General features: G+C 37.0%; 1 protein-coding gene across 1 annotated transcript in view; it reads right to left on the reverse strand.

Annotated features, from left to right (window-relative positions):
- KCNH5 (potassium voltage-gated channel subfamily H member 5) overlaps positions 1–19,609 on the reverse strand; it is a 285,331-nt gene extending 265,722 nt beyond the window's left edge. The window contains exon 1 of the mRNA XM_081050207.1: positions 19,508–19,609. Within this exon, the coding sequence (XP_080906333.1) occupies positions 19,508–19,580 (73 nt within the window). The 5' untranslated portion in view covers positions 19,581–19,609. The remainder of the gene's footprint in view (positions 1–19,507) is intronic.
- Positions 19,610–20,016: the final 407 nt, after the last annotated feature.

Genomic DNA, 20,016 nt, shown 5'->3' on the forward strand with positions numbered 1-20,016 from the left:
CACATAAATGGTCAACTGACATTTTGCAAAGATGCGAAGGCAGTTTAAAGGGTAAAGAAAAGTCTTTTCAATGAACTGTGCTAAAACAACTGGATATTCATACGAGCAAATATTGAACCATGATCTCTACCTCACACTAGACACACAAAATAATAATAATAATAATAATTTAAATTGGATCATAGACCTCAATAAAAAAATGAAAACTGAAAAGAAAGCATAGGAGGAAATCTTTGAAACCTTAAGGAAAACAAAAATTTCCCAGATAAGACTCACATAGTAATCATCACAAAATCTAGTGTTGATAAATAAATTAGACATCATCAAAATTAAAATCAACTGTTCATTCAAGGACACTGTCAAGAAAACGAAAAGCAAATCCACAGACCAAGATAAAAACATTCACAATACAATACAGTGGTATCTGAGAAAGAATTCCTATCCAGAATATTTTTTTAAAATCCTACAAAAGGAAAAATGACCCAGTTAACAAAATAGGCAAATGCCTTGAAGACATTTCACAGAAGATACACAATGGACAATAAGCACAAGAATAAGACGTTCCCCGTCACCATGCATCAGGGAAATATAAATTAAAAGCACAAGGATTATGCTATATCACTGCTCAACCACTTGAGTGGTTGTAAAGACTAATAATACAAAATGTTGATGAAAACGTGGAACAATTCACTCTTCATAAAATGCTAGTGCAAATATAAAATGGTATGATCACTTTGGAAAATGGCTTCTTTTGAAGTTAAATATTCAACTATGACCCAGAAATTTCACTCCTAGGCATTCCCTCAAGTGAAATGAATACATACGTTAACAAAAAGACTTGAAGAAAAATGTTCACATCAGATTCATTCATAGTAGCCAAACATTGAAAACCATGCCAATTTCTGTCAACAAAAGACTGGATTTTAAATTGTGCTACATTCATATTCAATCGTGGAATGGTAGGGGGACTGACAGGAAAGAGGCAAAAATAGCGTTCTGGGAAGGGTCATTATTCTGTCTTTATAAAGGTGTAAGTTACACACAAATATACACTTGTCAAAACTTATTGAACTGTACACTTAAGATGTGTGTATTTTACCTCATATAAATTATACCTCACATTCATAGGACAAAAAAGAAAACGAGAATCTGAAGTTTTAGTAAAACAGTGGCATATGAGCTGAGCCTTAGCTCTAAGAATGGTAATACCACCCTTCCTTGGTACACAGGGAGGTTAAGAGTAGAGATTTAAATGAGTTTATTTGCACAAAAATACTTCATAAATTATAAAGTCTACATGATATTGTCTTTATGTATAACATCAATTATAAATATTTGTAATATAATCACCAAAAATTTACTTCTTTCCCCTTTTACCCCAGGCCAGGTCCGAGGCAGTTTACCCTCTCTAATCCATATGCTCCCCACTTCAGAACTAGGTAACTGCAGCAGTCCACATGGCTGGGTGCATGTTCTCCACGCCTCATCTCATTCTGATTTTCAGTCTGATTTTTAGACTCTATTCACTTGTCCCCTTGAAGCCCTGCCTCCATCCTACCACTTGTCATTCAGATCAAGTCTCCCAACTGGTTAAGTCATCAAATCCTCTCCCAGACTTACAAAGCCCTCTGAAATTCAGTGTCATCCTCCTTACCTATAGAAACATATTTCTCATTACTCCTAAAATCCATACTATAGCAGTTAGGTCAGGTCCTCATTGTGCCCCCAAAATATGATGCCCACTATCTACTTGAAGCTCTTCTTCCATCCCTTTGCCTATCAAAACTTTTAGGAACCAACTCAACTCTATCTTCTCTATGACCCATTTACTGAGTACTATTCAGCCAGCATCCCCCTCTGGCTACCACCATATCTGTCTCCAACCCTTCACAGGACAAACTTACCATAAAAGTTATCTCTTTTCATTAGTTCTATCTCCTATTCATCTCCTATTTACTCCTATCTGTCTCTGTCCTCACCATTCCAAGACAGCCAAGATTACCAATAACCTTTCCATGTCACCAAATCCCAAGGATGTCTTTTACTCATTTCACTTGACAATTCAGAAGCATTGGTAACCACTCCCTCCTTAAAAATTTCTCAGTCATTAGCTCTTCTTATACAACAACATTCCCCCGTTTTTCTGGACACGCCTCCATTTCCTTGGCAGAATCAACACTCCTTACCCAGTGAGGACATAGAGCTCCTCCACTTCAGCTCCTCTTATACTTTCACCTACCTCCCCATAGACTCTGTAACTCATCACGTTATATCTCCAAACCAGACATCTTCTATGAATTCTAGATCCTGATATCCAAATTGACCTATCCCCTTGGTACATCATAAATGTACCTCAGCAGACATATCCATTACCTTTCATTCCTTCAAGTCAGATGCTTTTCCAGTATTTCAATCTTAGAAAGTGGGCTTGCCATCCATGCAATTATACAAACCAGAAATCCAGAAGCCATCTTTCCACATCCTTCTCAGTACCCCTATATATAAGCCATTACCAAATCTTTATCTCCTACACCTTTCAAATCTTTCCATGTCTCTGAATCCTCACCATCATCTCCCAAGTCCAAACTTCCATCATCTCTCCCCTGGACCACACCAATAGCTATACACCAACCCTCTCTGGGATTTCTTCAATGGATTATCCACACTGAAGCCAGACAGGTCTTTTCAAAATTCAAATTAGATTATGCCCCTCCCTGCTTTAACACCCATCAATAGCTTATCGTGGCACTTAAAATGCCCACGTTCTTTCCACAGCCTATTATGACGTCAAAGTCTGCTAAACCTCAGCTCTCACCATTCCGCCTCCTCTCTGATAGCCACACTATTTTTCTTACATTCTTGTGAGCTTCAAGTTCTCTCCCATTATAAAATCTTTTAACTTGCCATTCTTTCTGCCTAAAACCACTGCTTTTCCTCCTCATCTAGTGGACAACTACATTTATTTAGATCTTCACTCAGTTGTCATGACCTCAGTGAATCTTTCTCTAACCTTCTGACCAGGTTCTTTCTAATAATTTAGACATGATGGGATTAGGTTTCAATGAGGTCATGAAAGTGGAGTCTCTCATGAATGGTATTATTGCCCTTATGAGTCACAAGGAGCTTGCTTCCTCTGCTCTGCTCTCCATCATGTGAAGATATAATGACAAGTCAGTATTCAGCAACCGAAAGAGGGTTCTCTCAGAACTTGACCATGCTAGCACCATGATCTTGGACTTCCAGCCTCCAGAACTGTGAGAAATAAATTTCTGTTGTTTATAAGCAATGCAATTCATGGTATTTTGTTATAGTAGCCCAAATATACTAAGACAGTCATCACTTAATTTTAGGGAAACCAGCTCTGATTTGTATCCACAGTTCCTAGCATACGAAGAGCAATGAATTCTAGGGAACTAAATCTTTCTTTGGATCCAGACTATTCCTGACCTTAAAGATGTTTACAAACATTTCTTGTCCAAATGGTTCAAATACACAATGTGTTCCTGCATGAGGGGCCTAAAAATCGGGTCGTTATCTATACAAGGTGGTCGTAGTCCAGGACAACATTGCAGAAGCTATAATCCCACACATGAGCAGATTCTTGAATGGATCTCTGCAAGAGGCTGAGTCTTGAAAACATCTCATTATATTCTTTCAAGACCATCCAGTATCCTCTCAGAGATAGATATGAAATAAAACAAGTGCTTTTCCCTCAAGGGTTAGGTCAAAAACCAAATCACAGGCCCTAATTCATAATGGCCCACTAGGAATCATGAGTATTTCTCAATTTTGACTGCACACTCAACTGGGATGGAGGTTGAGGAGAACCGGAGGGGGTCACCAGAGTTATTCATTCCAGACCCCACCCCTCAAAGATTTTGTCTTAGTTGGGCTTGGAGCAAGATCCAGACATCAGTATTTGTTTTTACATCTTCTCTGATGAGTCTAATGTACAGCCAGGGTAGAGAAGCACTAATGTACAACCGCAATAATTCCTAAATGCTGGCAGCCACAGTAGAATCTTGTAATGACTGTCAAAAATACATATTATTAAATTCTCACGCAAGGACACTGAACATATTCCCTCAGGGCGAACACAAAAATACAGCCACAGAAGAGAGTCTCATACTCAGCCAGGTTTGGAAAACCTGTACCTTGCTACTTAAAACCTGGACCAGTATCAATGGGGAGTTTATTAGCAATCCAGAATCTGGGACCCATCCCAGACCCAATGAATCAGAACTTACATTTTAACAAGGTGATCCCCAAGCTCATCAATGCACTCATCTTGTGCACCCTTTCCTTCTTTCTATGGATGGGAAAGCACGCCAAGAAAGTTAAAATACTCAATGAACTTAGGAAAAGGGTGTCTAGCGGGAGAATAACACAGAATGAGGCCTCACTTTCTATGCCTTTCTAGTCTATCGTGTCATATTTCTGAACTGGTATCTAAGCTTTTGTTTTGCTTTGTTTTAACATAAAGGAAGCACTTCCTCTTTACAGTGCTACCTCTTCAGACAATAGGAAAATAACGACATTCAACTTCATGCCACTGCATATTAATCCCATTCCTAAAAGAGATCATATACAAACCATATCAATAATCCTGGCTGACAGAAATTTCTGGAAGAAAATAGGTTATATTCATTAATTAAAACAATATAAAAGTATATGAGATGTTTCTTCCCTTTCTATAGCAATTCCAGGAACAGAATGCTTTCCTCTGAACTGCTCCAATATTCTCTGTATCTGACATGATAGGACAGCATTTTGGCTTTCTTTTAATGAAAACTGTGTATTCTAATCCAGAAACTTCATGGACATTAACAATGGTAATGTCCTTTTTCTAAGTTAAAACCTCTCTCTCTCTCTCTCTCTCTCTCTCTCTCTCTCTCTCTCTCTCTCTCTCTCTCTCTCTCTCTCTCTCTCCTTCTCCCTCTTCCTCCCTCTCATTTTTATGTAATGACCCTAGAGAGATATATTTCAGAGCACTAGCGCAGAGAAATTTTAAGGTATTTTAAGAAGTGCTAAAACTAAAAAGAAGTCTAGAGTGCTGATGAAGGGAGAAGACATGGAGTGAAGGTGAAGGGAAAGAAGTTCACAAAAAGAAGTTAGGAACAAAACACTTTCACTAACTTATAGTTTTTCCAAGGTCTACAGCTGCTTCTGAGAAAAGTCAACCTGATTTTCCCTCTGATTGTATTCATTGAGTCCTACCTTTGAGGAAGCACACCAGCCAGAAACCATTACTCTTACTCTGAAAGCCCTAAAACCCTGGCACAGAGACCCTGCAGCACAAGAGAAGGGCAGGTGGAAACCGGAATCCTGGCCGACGGCTATTTCAAGCTGCTCTCCGGGATCAAAGTTCACCAGTGGGTCTTCCATGAGGAAGGACTTAAGTGCAGGTGTTCAGAGCTCCAAGTGTTACCCCAACCTCCACAATCCTCTGATTCAAAGAACTAAAGAACACACCTTCCAAAAATCAGTGACCAAGGGAAATTTGAAGCTTAAAAGCAACACAATAAAATCCACGTAGCAATCACGAACGTTTTTTTTTCTAAAAGGGACTGGTTGAAGAGGGCATTTCAACAATGCTGATTGTCAAATATTCATTATAAAGTTAGGTTTGGGTTTGGGATTTTGGTTTTATTTGAAATTTACTTTGTTTCTGATCCAAATCAACCTCTTATAAAAATCTGAAACTACATGTTTCTAATCCACAAAAACAACCAGTCTGACTAAACTCCTTACCTGACCTGTGATACTCTTTTTCTGAACATCTGTAAGTATGATGCAGAAATCTCGTTTGTCCACAGTCACACTAAGCCCCCTTTGGCTGCATTCTTTATTTCAAGGGAAGAAAGGGGGCTCGATGACAAAGTGACGAGGCAGGTGATCTCTAGAGCATCACTCATTCTGGCTGTCTTCTAGTTTTCCCCATCTCAGGGAAATCTTCTCTACCTGTATCTATACACGAATGCTTGAGCCAAAAGCCTGAAAGTCATCCTTTACACCTCTTCATTCATGCTATCCAGTTCAACTCTAATAATTCTACTAACAAAACATGTCAACGCATCCACTTTGCCCCATCTCTACTGCTACCATCCCAGGCCAAGCCACCATCATCTCTTGCCTGGACTATCACAACAGTCTCCTAGCTGATCCCCTAATATCACCTCCTCCTCCTTCCAACTCAATTTATCGTTATACAACAAGTAACCCATGTGGCAAGGAGATCTATCCACTCCATTTGAAATATAATGCAAAAGCCTTACCCTGAACAGCTGTCTCTCCATCCCTATTTCCAACCTTTCTCTTGTTTTGCCCACTGCAATCCAACTACACTGGCCTTTAAGCTTTACAAATAGCCACTCATTTTCTCTTTCTCTCCTTAGGACTAGTCACCTATTTTCTCTCTGCCTGAAATATTTTTCTGCCTACTTACCATCTAGTTACCTCTTACCTTATGTGTCAATTTAACACTACTTCCTTAGAAAGGCTTTCCTGACACCATCTCCTAATCGAAATTGGCCCCTGTTACACTTTATCACAGCGCCCTCCCCTTTTCCTTCAAAATGCTTACCATAATTTGTAATTATATATTTGATATGAGTTTTTTGAATGTTTGCCTCCCTACCAGATTCCAAGTTCCATGAGGTCAGGGACCATCTCTGTTTGTTCATCACTGTAAACCCACGAATATTTGTTAAATGAGCAAATCAAATATAAAAATTCTGATTCCTCTTTAAAGCAATAAGTAATTATTAGAGCAATGATAGACATTGTGAAGAATACAGATAAGGACAGTGCTGGGTATTTTTCATCAAAGAACTGAAAATTCTGTAAAAAAAAACCACACACATGGGTGTTCCTAAGATTCTGGAAACTTATGAATCTAAATCATGGAGCTTATATATTTTTTTAACTTGTCTTCTGGGTGAGAGATTTCATAGAACAGTAACAATTGAACAACACTGAAGCACATATAACACATCTTATTTGAGGTAAATAACGTCCTGGCACAGATGGCTAAACAAAAGCATAAACAATTTATATGTCATGCCCACATCCACAATGCTGATTTCTGAAAGGTGTATTACCCACTTCCACCATATCAATAACAGAATAAAAGGCTGGTATCTTTCATATCCTATGTCCTTACAAAAACACTTTATCCTACAGCTCTACAGCAAGGAAAATATATATATATATATTATATATATATATACATATATATATATACACTCATATATATGTATATACATATACTCGTATGTATGTATGTACGTGTATATATATAGTGTATGTATATATATAAAGTATGTGTGTGTGTGTGTATACATACACATACACTTGTACCTTCCACATTGAGACAAATTATTATATAATAATATCGGCAACATTAAGCATACCATCACTGTGGGAGTTTGAAATATGCAAAATGTATCCGTTAATCTTTTTAAATTTATTCAGCCATCATCAAAGTTAAACATATGCCTCCACTTTTCATCTCCTTCAAGATCAAAGGCACATTTTTATGTTTCTGTGTTTTTTGATGGCATTATTTTTTCACCTAGCCTAAGTGGCTCAGAACACAACATATTTCATATTTCTGAAATTCTAGGAATAGGAATAATAGTAGTTTTGTTATAAAAATATTTCCACACACACATACAAAGAATTCTCAACAATTCCAAGGTTCTACTTTTAATAGTTGGTGTTTTGTTCATGAGAACGTGGGTTTCTAAAATGTATACTGGTCAGAACCATTAGAAGGAAAAATAAAACTGCAATAATAGCCTATAGGATTCAGTCTCAAAATACAACTGAAAACCTTTACCTGAATATAGGTAACAACTTTCTACTATATTTTATTACAATAAAATTTCTTAAATGCTTAAAGCCATAAGACATTCACTAATGATATAATCTTGGATAAAAGCTAAATCAGTCAAGGTGTGTTTATGGGGGGGGGGAGTATCACATATTTAATGATTAAGCATCATTTTTCAACCTTGCAAATAAACCTTGTTTTTGCAAATGAATTGCATCTGTTCTGAAAAGATTATATATTTTCTTTGACATTGACATTTTAAGGCACTCAAACACTAATGGCAAGGTAACTAATGAAGAATTTCAATTAAAAGACTAGTCTAACCTGTACACCTGGTAGAAAAACAGAAGCAAGTCTTTACTTAATGCATTTACAATGCAATTAGTTTTCTAAAACTTTGTCCTTTTTTAAAAAATTTCTACTACCTATGCACTAGCAGCTAATTGTTCAAGGGAAAGATGAAGATCACAAATTTTTCTCTCCTTTGGCCAAATTTCACTGGGCCAATCACAAAAAGAGGCTGACATTTCTGCCTTCTCCCTTGGCTTCTCCAAGCACCGCCAAGGAGGAGCACTGATGTGTCTTTGGTTCTAAGTTTTTTTTTTGTTGGGTTGAGGAGGGTTGTTTGTTTGTTTGTTTGGCATTTTGTTTTTTGACTCCAAATAAGCCCTTGGTAAAGTGAATCCAAATGCTTTTAAAGCTCAGATCCTCCACCAGTTTCTGAAATTCTCAGTTATTATTACTTTGCTTTCTTCAGGTTAAAAAAGAAAAATCTCCCTAATCTAACTTTATCTAGAGAAGCAGAAAATGGTGAATATTTATTAAGCCCTCATTATGATGAAGCACAGTGCAAGATACATACGTTTGTGACTTTATTGAGTTTTTTCCAGCAACCCTGCAAGGTAGTTATAATCCTGAAGAGTCGTAGTGTGTCCCTGTGGGTAAGGGCTAGGATGGGAGTCTGTATCATCAAGATGGAAACGCCTTTGCTCTGTTGAGAGCATTGTTCTCTGAGTTTGGAAACACCCCACAGAGTTCCAGAAAGATTACCAGGCACCTTGACTATGGTTGCTTTAGTAGAGAGAGAGCCTGCTTTAGGAATGAATAAGGAGAATGTAGCACACCTTTCATTCCTCCTTCTCAGTGGAGATACTTTATTTCCAAGCCCAACTCTTTTCTCTTGACCTGTAATTCTTTTGTTGGTCCATCATGCTTATATATATTGGCTACATGTGATGTCAGATATGGACATGTTTCATGCCCTGAAATGAGTCAGTATAGTGAACAGGCATGAATTCACTTACTCCGCACACAGCACTTACGGAGGGTACAAATGAAGAGTACATGACAAAATTCTTACCACTAAGGACTGGTAAGTAGTAATTACACCTCAGTGCTTTTGACAGAAATAAGGAAATACCGAAGAAACTAAGACTGTTTGAAGCCAAAAGCAATGATAAATTCAATTCTGGCCACACTGATGACTTGTGAGAAGTACAAGAAGAGAAAGTCTACAGGCCACTGGAAACATGGGACTGGAGCCCAGAGAGGACAAAGCAAGCACAGAGGACAAGCTTGCTCTGAAAAGGAGGGCACAGATGTAAGAAAGACAGTTGAAGTTTGAACCTGGATGACTAGTGATTCTTCAGGAGAGAGGAGAGGAGAAGGGAGCAGAGATGGAGGGGAGAAGAGGAGAGGGGAAAAGGAATAGAAAGAGAATCCAGGAAAACAGGCAGGAGAAAGTGCAAAGACATGAAAACCCAAAGATGAACACGGATATGGAGAGGGTAGGGGAACATTGTGTGAAATCCTACAAAGCCAGAAAACAGATGGACAAATAAAAGGTCTTTGGATTCACAAGGCTGATTACTTGTAACCTTCTAAGAAGCTTCATCATTATCAGTTGAAAAGAGATGCAAAAGGAAATGGTGACCAAATTTTAGAGGCATCAACAACAGATGGTGCGTTCATAGATTTAAACATCTAAACGATACATAACTAACAACACAGCTACTGATATGGTACTTATTATGTGCCAGACACTGTTCTCAGCACTTTGTACATATTACCTCACTTAATCCTTACTCCATTACCATAAACAACGTACTATTATTATTTGTATTTTACAGAGGAGAAAACGAGGTACAGATAAGTAAGTCACAGAACTAGTCAATATCAGAGCCAGGACGCCAATGAAAACTTCCAGACCTATGGCTCCTAACCAATGTGCACACTGCCCCACAAATAAAAAATAAAAAAAGGAGAAACATCGTTTTTCTTCATTCTATTCATTATGCATCCCCAGTGCTTGAATCAGTGCCTAGCACACAGTAGGCACTCAATAACTTTTTGTTGCATTAATAAATGATTAACTAGAAAGTGTATGAGGGTCAAGCAAAGGATGGGTGTTGTTTTTAGGGGATTTTATGCTGAGACTATTTAATTCTCATTGAAGAATTCCTCTATTCTCTCACTACTATAAATACATGAACATAAACTCATTGTGCTTTAATTTTCTCCAAATAAAAAATATGCCAGCAGACAGAAAAGATCAGCATAAAGGTTTTCCCTTCTAACCAAGTGAGTTGTTTGATTTTTAGTTAAACTTGGTGATCTGAGGCTGGCCCTGCAGTCTCTCAATAGCCAAAATCCATTTTCCCTCTTCCACTGGGTATGGCAGAGGACTGTAAGCTGTTCCTCAAGGCAAAACTCACTCAGAAGATACTTAAACTGGTAAGGATCGATTTGCAATCATGAAATTTACCACCCATAACTCCTAAGTGTAAAATTGTTAAGAAAAGTAACTTAATTAGAATCTACAAATTTCTAAACAATTCTTTCCTGTATGAAATAGTCCAGCTTTTAAGCCCTTGGAGATTAGAATAAAAGTGATAGAAAACATTTCAGCTGCACACCAAGTGAGATCACTTACAGGTTCGCCTCTCGTGTTCTCATGAGACACATCGATTGGTCCTATACAATGCGATTTCCATTTTCAGATATATGCATTAATCAAATATTTTAAACTATGCAAGTACTTATACAAGCTAACTTAATAGATTTAATCAGCACTGTTTTGGAAAAAATAACTATGGACTTGTTTAATTTAAGAGACAAAATCAAACAGCATTTATTCAGTTAGTACTTAGTTCTATTTGCTCTTCACAGTGGAAGATATAAAGTATGCGTAAGGTATGACCCATGTCCTTACAGAGCTTAGTTCATATACCAGCATTTTCATGACTTCCCAGTTATATGTCATTACCTCTAGAAACTGATATTGTGCACTTAAGCTCAGATCTCAAATCACTTATCTCTTGAAATCAATAGGACTTAATACATAGTACTTATCATTTCAATAAAATTTCAAAGTTTTTCAACTACTCTTTCTTTCTACATTGTTTTGTTCTTTATTTAATTTTCCTACTTTTTTCCATGTGAAAACTTATATCACATAACTACTATCTGGGATGTACACAATATGTCTCTTTATCAGTAATAGTAACCACATACAACCAAATACTAAAATAACATCTAAAATATACATTGATTTATATAATAGTATTATCACTGCCATCATCCAATCAAATATTTTTCAAGTTACTATTTTCCAATAGTAACTTCTGTATTATATAAAAATGAGGATATTTAAATGATTCTTTGTAGTCATTCCTCAATGATAAAAAGGAATTATGCCACACATTATTAAACTGAAGTATTTGGTAGAATATACTGAGGATATTTTTTCAGTTTTATTGAGGTATTAATTGACTAATTAAAATTGCATATATTTAAGTTGTATAACTTGATGTTTTCATACACATATACATTGTGAAATGATTACCCCAATCAAGCGAATTAACATATCCATCACCTCACATAATTGTAATTTTCTTTCTTTTGTGTGTGACAAGAATATAATATGAGATTTTTTTTAAATTCTATTCTGCTTGCGACAACATGGATGGATCTTGAGATTATTAAGCTGAGCGAAATAAGTTAGACAGAAAAAGTAGAGAACCATAGGATTTTACTGATATGTGGTATATAAAACTGAAAACAACAGAAGAACAAGACAAACAAACGAAGAAACAAAAACTCATAGACACAGACAATAGAAGGTAAGGGGGTGGGGGTGGTAGATGAGGGTAAAGGGGATCCAGTATACGGTGATGGAAAGAGAACTGACTCTGAGTGATGAACACACATGTGATGTAATACAGAATTGTACACCTGAAATCTATGTAACTACGAACAATTGTCACCCCCAATAAACTTTTAATTACAAAAGAAAAATTCCATTCTGCTACCGATAAAGGAAATATTTTGTAACTATCCATTTCTTAGAGCACATCAAGACTACTTTCTTTAACCTCAATTTCCACAACAATTGCCACTGGTTTTTGGTTGTGACTTGTTATTTATGTTTATTTGATTTTACAACATAGCTCTTTTAATCATAAAATTGCTGTACAGCATGTTTTAATTTTTCCATTAAAACTAATTTTGTTTAGGACATTTCATAGCTTCTCCCAATATGTCTTTCTAATCCTACCAAAAAGAAAAAATCCATAAAATCAAGATTCAGGCTTTCTGATTAATAGGAAACAAAAACTCTTAAAGTAATAATACCTCTAATCACATAGTTCATAAGTTTGGGGAACTTAGAAGAATATTTGTCTGAGCTTTATATTTTAGTTTGAAAATTTAGATGGATAACATCAAAATACTAGAATCATATCCTAGATAAAAGTAAATCTGTGAACTATCATTTAATAAAGTCAAAGCACTCTAATAAACTGATTATACTTCATCAATTTAATATAAATTATATCAAGACATCTGCTAGAGGACAATTTTTATTGAAATATAAACATATATCATCCTTACAGTATGAACATTATTTACAAGGTGTGATCAAAGAATACACTGAATGTTTAAATAAAAAAAATTATTATACTAAAAGACACATTGCCATTAATCCCCCTCAAAATACTTTCCCTCTGATGATGGGAGAACTGACTCTGGGTGGTGAACACATAATGTAATATGTAGATGATGTATTATAGAATTGTACACCTGAAACCTATGTAGCTTTGTTGACCATTGACACCCCAATAAATTTTAATTTAAAAAAAACTTCCCCTCGCTTCGAACACACTTATCCCAATCATTCTTGCCACTTTGTGAAGCAGTTCTGGAAGTCCTCTTTCATGAGTGTCTTTAGTTGCGGCTGCCTCAATGTCCTGGGTCAATTCAAAACGTTCACCTTTCATGGTCATTTTGACTTTGGGGAAGAGCCAGAAGGCACACAGTGCCAAATCCGGTGAATATGGTGGATGAGGACAGACCGTAATGCTTTGACAGAAATTGGCATACCAGGAAGTGACGTGTGACATGGAGACTTTACGTTGTAATCAAAACATAGGGTGACTGCTGCTGCCAAGTGCCATCCAATGGAAAGGCAGGGATCTTCAATACGGGAAGCGGTGGGTCAAACCTTAGTTACAGTGTGTGACAAGTTTCAATTTGTTCAGTGCAGTCAGTTCGGAGTGAACTATGGTTGAGAAAAGGTGTGTTTTAAAATGTGTCATAAATCACCTTCTATCATGACAACACTCCATGTCACACATCGCTTCTGGTATACGGCAATTTCTGTCAAATAAAAACATTATGGTGTGTCCTCATTCACCTTATTCACCAGATCTGGCACCATGTGACTTCTGGCTCTTCCCCAAAGTCAGACTGATTCAGGACATCGAGGCAGCCACGACAGTGCAACTAAAGACACTCACAAAAGAGGACTTCCAGAACTGCTTTAGAAAGTGGCAAGAACGATGAGATAAGTGTATTCAAAGAGCAGAGGAGTATTTTGAGGGAGATTAATGACAATGTATCTTTTACAGTTACAAATTTTTCACTTAAACATTCACCGTATTGTTTGATCACACCTCATATATGGCATTTTTTTGCAAAACTTTGTATTTCACGTATATTATCACCACATCCAATGGTTTATTACAATAAATTTTTTTACCTGCTAAAGTAAACGTTATACTAGTCTAAAATTTTTTAAATTTATTCCTTTTCATAAACTGTTTTTATTGATATTCCATTCACTTAGTCACAAAACGTTGTCACCATCAACTAACAACTAACAACATTGATTTTAACCTCCAATCAAACTTGAGGAGAAGAAAAAGAAAACAAAAAGAAAGAGATTAACAACTTGGTTCACCTGTGACAGAACCTATAGTGACCTCTTGTGGTAAATCCTAACTACAGAGCTTTGGAGAACAATACATATAACCTTTTCCTAGGCTAGACACTGGAGAATGTGGAAGTATTGTTTCTCCATGCTAGCAAACAGCTGTTGTCAACAATAAAAGTCAAAGATAAATATTGACTAAACTAAAGGACTTCTTTTTGGAAATCTCCTCAGTCACTGCCAATTAAAATAACCATAGCTGTTCCCTTCTATCAATAAATATTGTCTTACATGATTCTGTTAGTAGGGCAGTCAAAAGATGGTTAGGTACATGGATTTTGTACACATCCTACTTTTGGAATTAAGCAAAATATAGACAAAGAGGGCAATTCTAGTGAAGATAAGAGTGTCCTGGGATAAACAGCTCTGTAGTCAGGAAAGTACTGCATTCATTATATAACTCAGTGTAGGCTCTAAAGCAAGAGACAATATTCTGACTTATTTATAAATATAATTTAGGAGTTGTCAATATAATTTCAACCTCTGTGGCGTTTTAAAAGTGAAACTAATATATTATAAGACCTGGGTAAACTAATGCTTCTAAAAACCATGTAGTTTTATCCATATTTCCTAACTAGCCGTTTAGATGTTTAAGAAAATCTTTCAAGACCACCTCAGGGATGATGTAGATGCCTGATCACTGCACTGTACACCTGAAGATGAAGCTGAATAATAATGAATGTCAGCTGTAAATAAATATATATATGTATGTATGTATATATATTTACAAGAAGTGGAGTACAGCATTAGGAATAGAGACAAGGAAATGTAATGGAAATGTAATGGCTGTATGCGATGTCAGAGGGGTAATAGATTGGGGGAGAGGGGTTATCACTTTGTGAGGGATATAAATGATAAATGTCTAACTATTACATTATTTTGTACACCTGAAAGTAATAAAAAATAAATTAAACAAAAAGAAAAGAAAAAATCTTTCAAGAATAAATATCAAGAGTCCACTTTTTTAACCATTTCTTTTAAATGGGATAATCCTTAAAAGTTATTACTTTTTTGTTTTGTTTTTATATCACTAGTTCTCTATTTCCTCCTCTACAGGTTCTCCTTTAAGATCTCAGTTTTTATAAATATTAACTATAGCACAAAAATAATTATGGATATTTCTATAAGGGATAACTGAGAAAAGTGCTCGTGCAACAGGGATACATCTGGAAAAATGGTAACTTGGGTATGGTGAACTTCTTCTCTTGAAAGTTAAGTGTTTCATAAAATACTACCTCATATGTTTCTTCTTTTCTGAGCCCATTTTCTCTAAAGAGAAAAACATTTCTAGCTTTTCATAATGTTTAAAATATTAAAGAACAATTATTAACTCCTAATAAAAATATATTATTTTTAAAGTTATAATTTTTCAAAATGGTAACAAATTTTACTGTCACCCAAACTAACCATTTACGCCTATTTGTCAACAAAAACAACATATGAATGAAATGTGCTGCCCAAAGACATAATTGAAGGCCTTAGAAATAATTTGTTTGGTTTTTTCAAACTGAAATTCCATCTAAATTTTAGACTCCAATCTAAAAACTGGTTTTAGACTCCAGTCTAAAAACTGTTGATTTTAACTATTTTCACTTTACCCATAAGTTTTCCTGCTCCCTACAGTCCAATATATATTGATGAGTATCTTGCATAAATAACTGAAATGTAAATAAGGGAAGATAGCCTAATAATGTTCCAGACACAAGTTTGTTCAATAAGCACTTCTGGTGTGGGGACTTCTATGAGACATTGTACAGGTGTAATGAACTCACCACAGAGTTTCCAAACTTTCCCTTTTCCTTTCCTACAGACTTATTTCTGCTAGGCAAAAATGTATCTAAACCTTGCTATTACATTTACACTTTCGACCTTTACAACTTCTTGGAGTAATAATGTGCTCTCTATATCTATTAGAGTCACATGCTAAGAATTACTGTAATTTATTTTACTTGTCTAAAATGATCTGGTCTTTTTATCTTAAAACTGAAAAAAAAGGAACTCCTTACTTCTACTATTTGGGGATTTGTCTATAAAGCATGTGTGCATCCAGCCTACTCAATGGCCCACATTATTTTATTTTATAGACTTTGAATCACCAGTAATAATTTGAAATGCTTTCCCATAACAAACTGAGTCAACTAAATAAGAAAAATAAAAATCCAATCTCAGGAGGTGTAAAATAACAGCAAACAGGCAACAGTGCTACACTGGAGCACAGAATACAGCACCGTTTCATTCTCTGAAATTGCAAATGAGTTTAGAATTTTATTAGGAACTTCTCAGGTTTAAAATCTATACACAAATATATGACACACTTCTTGCTCTTTTGTTCTGCACCATCAAGAAGTTCTCTGATGGATTTCTAATTGGCTGAGATTGCAGCTCATTAGTGGCGTCCTTGGACAAATAAATACCTGACGTTTTCTCTTTGTGTCTGTTTCCCTTTCATGTCTAATCTCTCTCTCTCTCATCTCCCTCCCTGCTTCCCTCTCTCCTTTGGTATATCTCTTACTCTCTACATCTCTCTTTTGCTCTTTGTGTGTGAGAGTTTTCTCCCTCTACATCCATCTTTGTACTTGGGTGGAAGACTGTCTATATATTTATCTGTGTGCATATTTATGTATATGTTTCTACTTCATCTGACTCTCACTAAATGATCTGATCTTTTCATAAGAAAATGATGTTGTATCAGAAAGCGAAGCATTCCATGGAGTAAAAGGTAAATAGGCAATTTCAGCCTACCTCTCCAATGCTTAAATATATTAGCAGTGCTGCCTCCTTTTCTTTCTTTTTCCACTAAGGCTCTGCCAACACTTCACTTTCAATGTTGTTAAGTTAGTGAATAATGAAATCTTTACTGTGACAAACTCGATCTGTCTGTAAGAATTCTGAAGGGAATTTTCTCTTAGTCTCAATTAAACAATTTCTCAGAATGAATTTTTCTATTTCTCTGCCAAATCATATGGAAATGGCAACAACTGTGGGATACTCCCACGTGAATGTGTAAACCAATTTAATACTGTAATTCTCATTTTCTGAGGTTCTTCCTGTAAAAGCGGTACTGAGACTTATGTTTATTACATACACAGGCAAGTACTTACCTCAAATATCTAACACATTTCAAACAAAGCTCAGAGGTTGTGAACAGTGGTATTAAAAGTTAGCCATAAGCAATTAAAGGTGGTATGTAAAATGCCAAAACAGATAAATTTTCATTCACACATGGTATTTTCCATGGAAAGAAACATGAAATCAATGAAGAAATTATGAATATGACATATGAAAAAGATAGAACACTCATTAACTGGGATGGGAAATGTAAAATGGAGGTAACAGAAGCAGCTACTTCTAAGCCACATACGGTAAGTCTTAATTTCATGTTATATCTGAAATAAAAGGTATTCCAAAACCTGACTCACAGGTCCAGTCTGTATAAGAAGTTTCAACCTGAGATGCTAAATTAGTAAACTTCAGTCAAGGAACTGTCATCTTCTCTCTGATTACTCTACAGAGCAACAGAGAGCCTGCGGGTTTTATTCCTTAAGACCTTCTCTGAAAAGTCCTTTCACAAGCCAAAGTGCAAGGAGTTGAAATAACTCAAGAAGATGAGAAAGCTAAATAAAACTGATCTATCTTAAATAACTGATTCCAATAAACTTTAAATTTCCCAAACTGGTTGTTTTAACAGTAATTGCCCCCCTGTACTTTGTTCTTGTGTTTTAATATTCATACAAGGTAATGTATAAACACAACAATTGCCTACTGTTATAAATTTATACTTTATATTATCATAAAAAATCAAAACCACATTTGAAATCACACTGGAATGGCTAAAAATATAGTAGTGTCTGTTTTTTTAATTAGACCAGGCCTATTAGATGCTTTTTTCCAACCCAAAAAGTCTACTCTAGACTCGTATAGTACCAGGTATTGACCACAGTGGAAGAAATAAAGTCAAACGCCTCGAATTAAAACCAAACACCATATCTGAGTTTTATGAAAATTACCTTGGGACCTTTAAATATATATAGTCCCCAAATCAGGGGAAATATCTGCAAGCCTAGTTTTTGAAGAGATCCTAATCTAAGAATTAATATAATCTAATCTACCAAATCAGGGAAAGCATAGGCGTATTTAATTATTTATTATCATTTGACAGTGCTTCTGTCTTGCTCACTAGGCCGGGAGCTTCTTGAGAACAGAAGTGTCTTAATCATTTTCTTTTATCCAAAGGACCCCACAGAGTGTCTGTTGTATAAGACACCGAAGAAAATATTGTTTCACTTAATGAACAAATGAATGAATAAACAATAAATTATGGAACTGCATAGTATATTTTCATTGCTTTGGTCCAAGCTCTACTGTAATTAATCAATATGCAGAAATGTCTCTCTCGTAATTCTCCAAGCAAGAGATCTCACAATAAAATAACAGGTATCTAAAGGGAAAAAGTTTAAATGACACTTTGCATACCTTGTTTATAAAACCGAAAATTATATAAAAGCACTTAAAACAAGTGGAAGATGTAGATTTCAGCAAAATGCAAAGTTTCTAAGGTCTTAAAATGTGAAATATATAACCATCCCTATTCAGAATATCTTGGAGAAAATGAATGCACCAGTGGATGGCATTTTAAAGACACTTTAAGGCAAGTCAACACCAGTAGCAAGGTAGAATGGCATTTTTTTTTTTCTGTAGTACTTTCAAAGCACAGTAGCTGTTGTTTTCCTTCTACATTTCTCCTGTTTGAGTCAAATCAAATATCATATAAATCAATATAGGCCAATGCACAATTAAAAAATAAACTTTAAACACAAATTTGATCATAATAATTGCCTTCCCATTTTTTAACTACACTCTTCATTAGGTTCGATTCCAACTACTCTCCCCAACATAAGGTTCCTCTCAGCAGCGTCCATTGGGCCCAAAAGCCATTCCAGAAACTTAAACCTTAAGTAGCCACTTTCACAGCCATTCCCAACTTGAGGGAAACCCTTGCACTGGGATTAACTAACTCTAAGAATTTGTTCAGTCTCTGCAGCCTACTTGGGGGAGGGGGGGAAGAATGTGGGAAGAGGACGAACAAGAAAAATACCACCTCACCAAAGCAAAGCTCAACTCTATTCTCCAGACGTACCTACACCCCGCTCCCGCTTAGCTTCCCGCTTGTTCCTGGCTCTGGACAGGTGGGAGGGGATGAGTACGTTGTGAGGAGGGTATTTAACTAACTTTCCACCACTACCTCATTCCCACCCCCTTCCAAAATCAGGTCCAACTAGTAACTGAAGCCACCATGTAGGGCTGTCTGCATCCCCCCCCCCTTGGGAGAGGGCTGGGATGAGGAGGACGGGGGCGCGCGTGGGCAGGATAGAGGTGGGGGTGTTTGGGACTGCAACTCTTCTTACCACTGGAGCGCCTGACGATGTTCTCCAAAAATGTGTTCTGCGGTGCCACCAGCCCTCTCTTGCCCCCCGGCATCCTGGGTCTGGAGAGCGGCGGCCAGGATCCGCGGCGGGGGAGGGGGGGATGCCGGAAGAGAAGGTGGAGAAAGAGAAGGTGGAGAAGATGAAGCCAAAAGAAGAGGGGGCGCGGCGGCGGCGACGGGGTCCCCTGACTGTGTCTCCAGCCCGACCCGGATGAGCAGCTCTGGGGAGGAGGACCAGGCAGTTCATGGTAGTAGCGCTCCCCCGGCCGCCGCTGCCCAGACTGTGGCAGTGCCGCACACGGGGCTCGGAAACTGCAGGCTCCGCGGGGCACAGTGCGCCTGCGCCGCCCCCGCTGTCGCTGTCCCGCCGCTGCTGCTGCTGAAGCTGCTGCTGAGGGTGCTGCCGAGGCGGTCGCCCGGGCGCGGGCTCAGCATTTCTCCCCCTGCCCCACGCCCCGGGGCTGGCGGAGAAGAGCCCACTCAAGCTCC

The sequence above is a fragment of the Rhinolophus hipposideros genome, assembly GCF_964194185.1.
Source record: "Rhinolophus hipposideros genome assembly, chromosome: 5".
In the NCBI taxonomy this organism is placed as follows: domain Eukaryota; kingdom Metazoa; phylum Chordata; class Mammalia; order Chiroptera; family Rhinolophidae; genus Rhinolophus; species Rhinolophus hipposideros.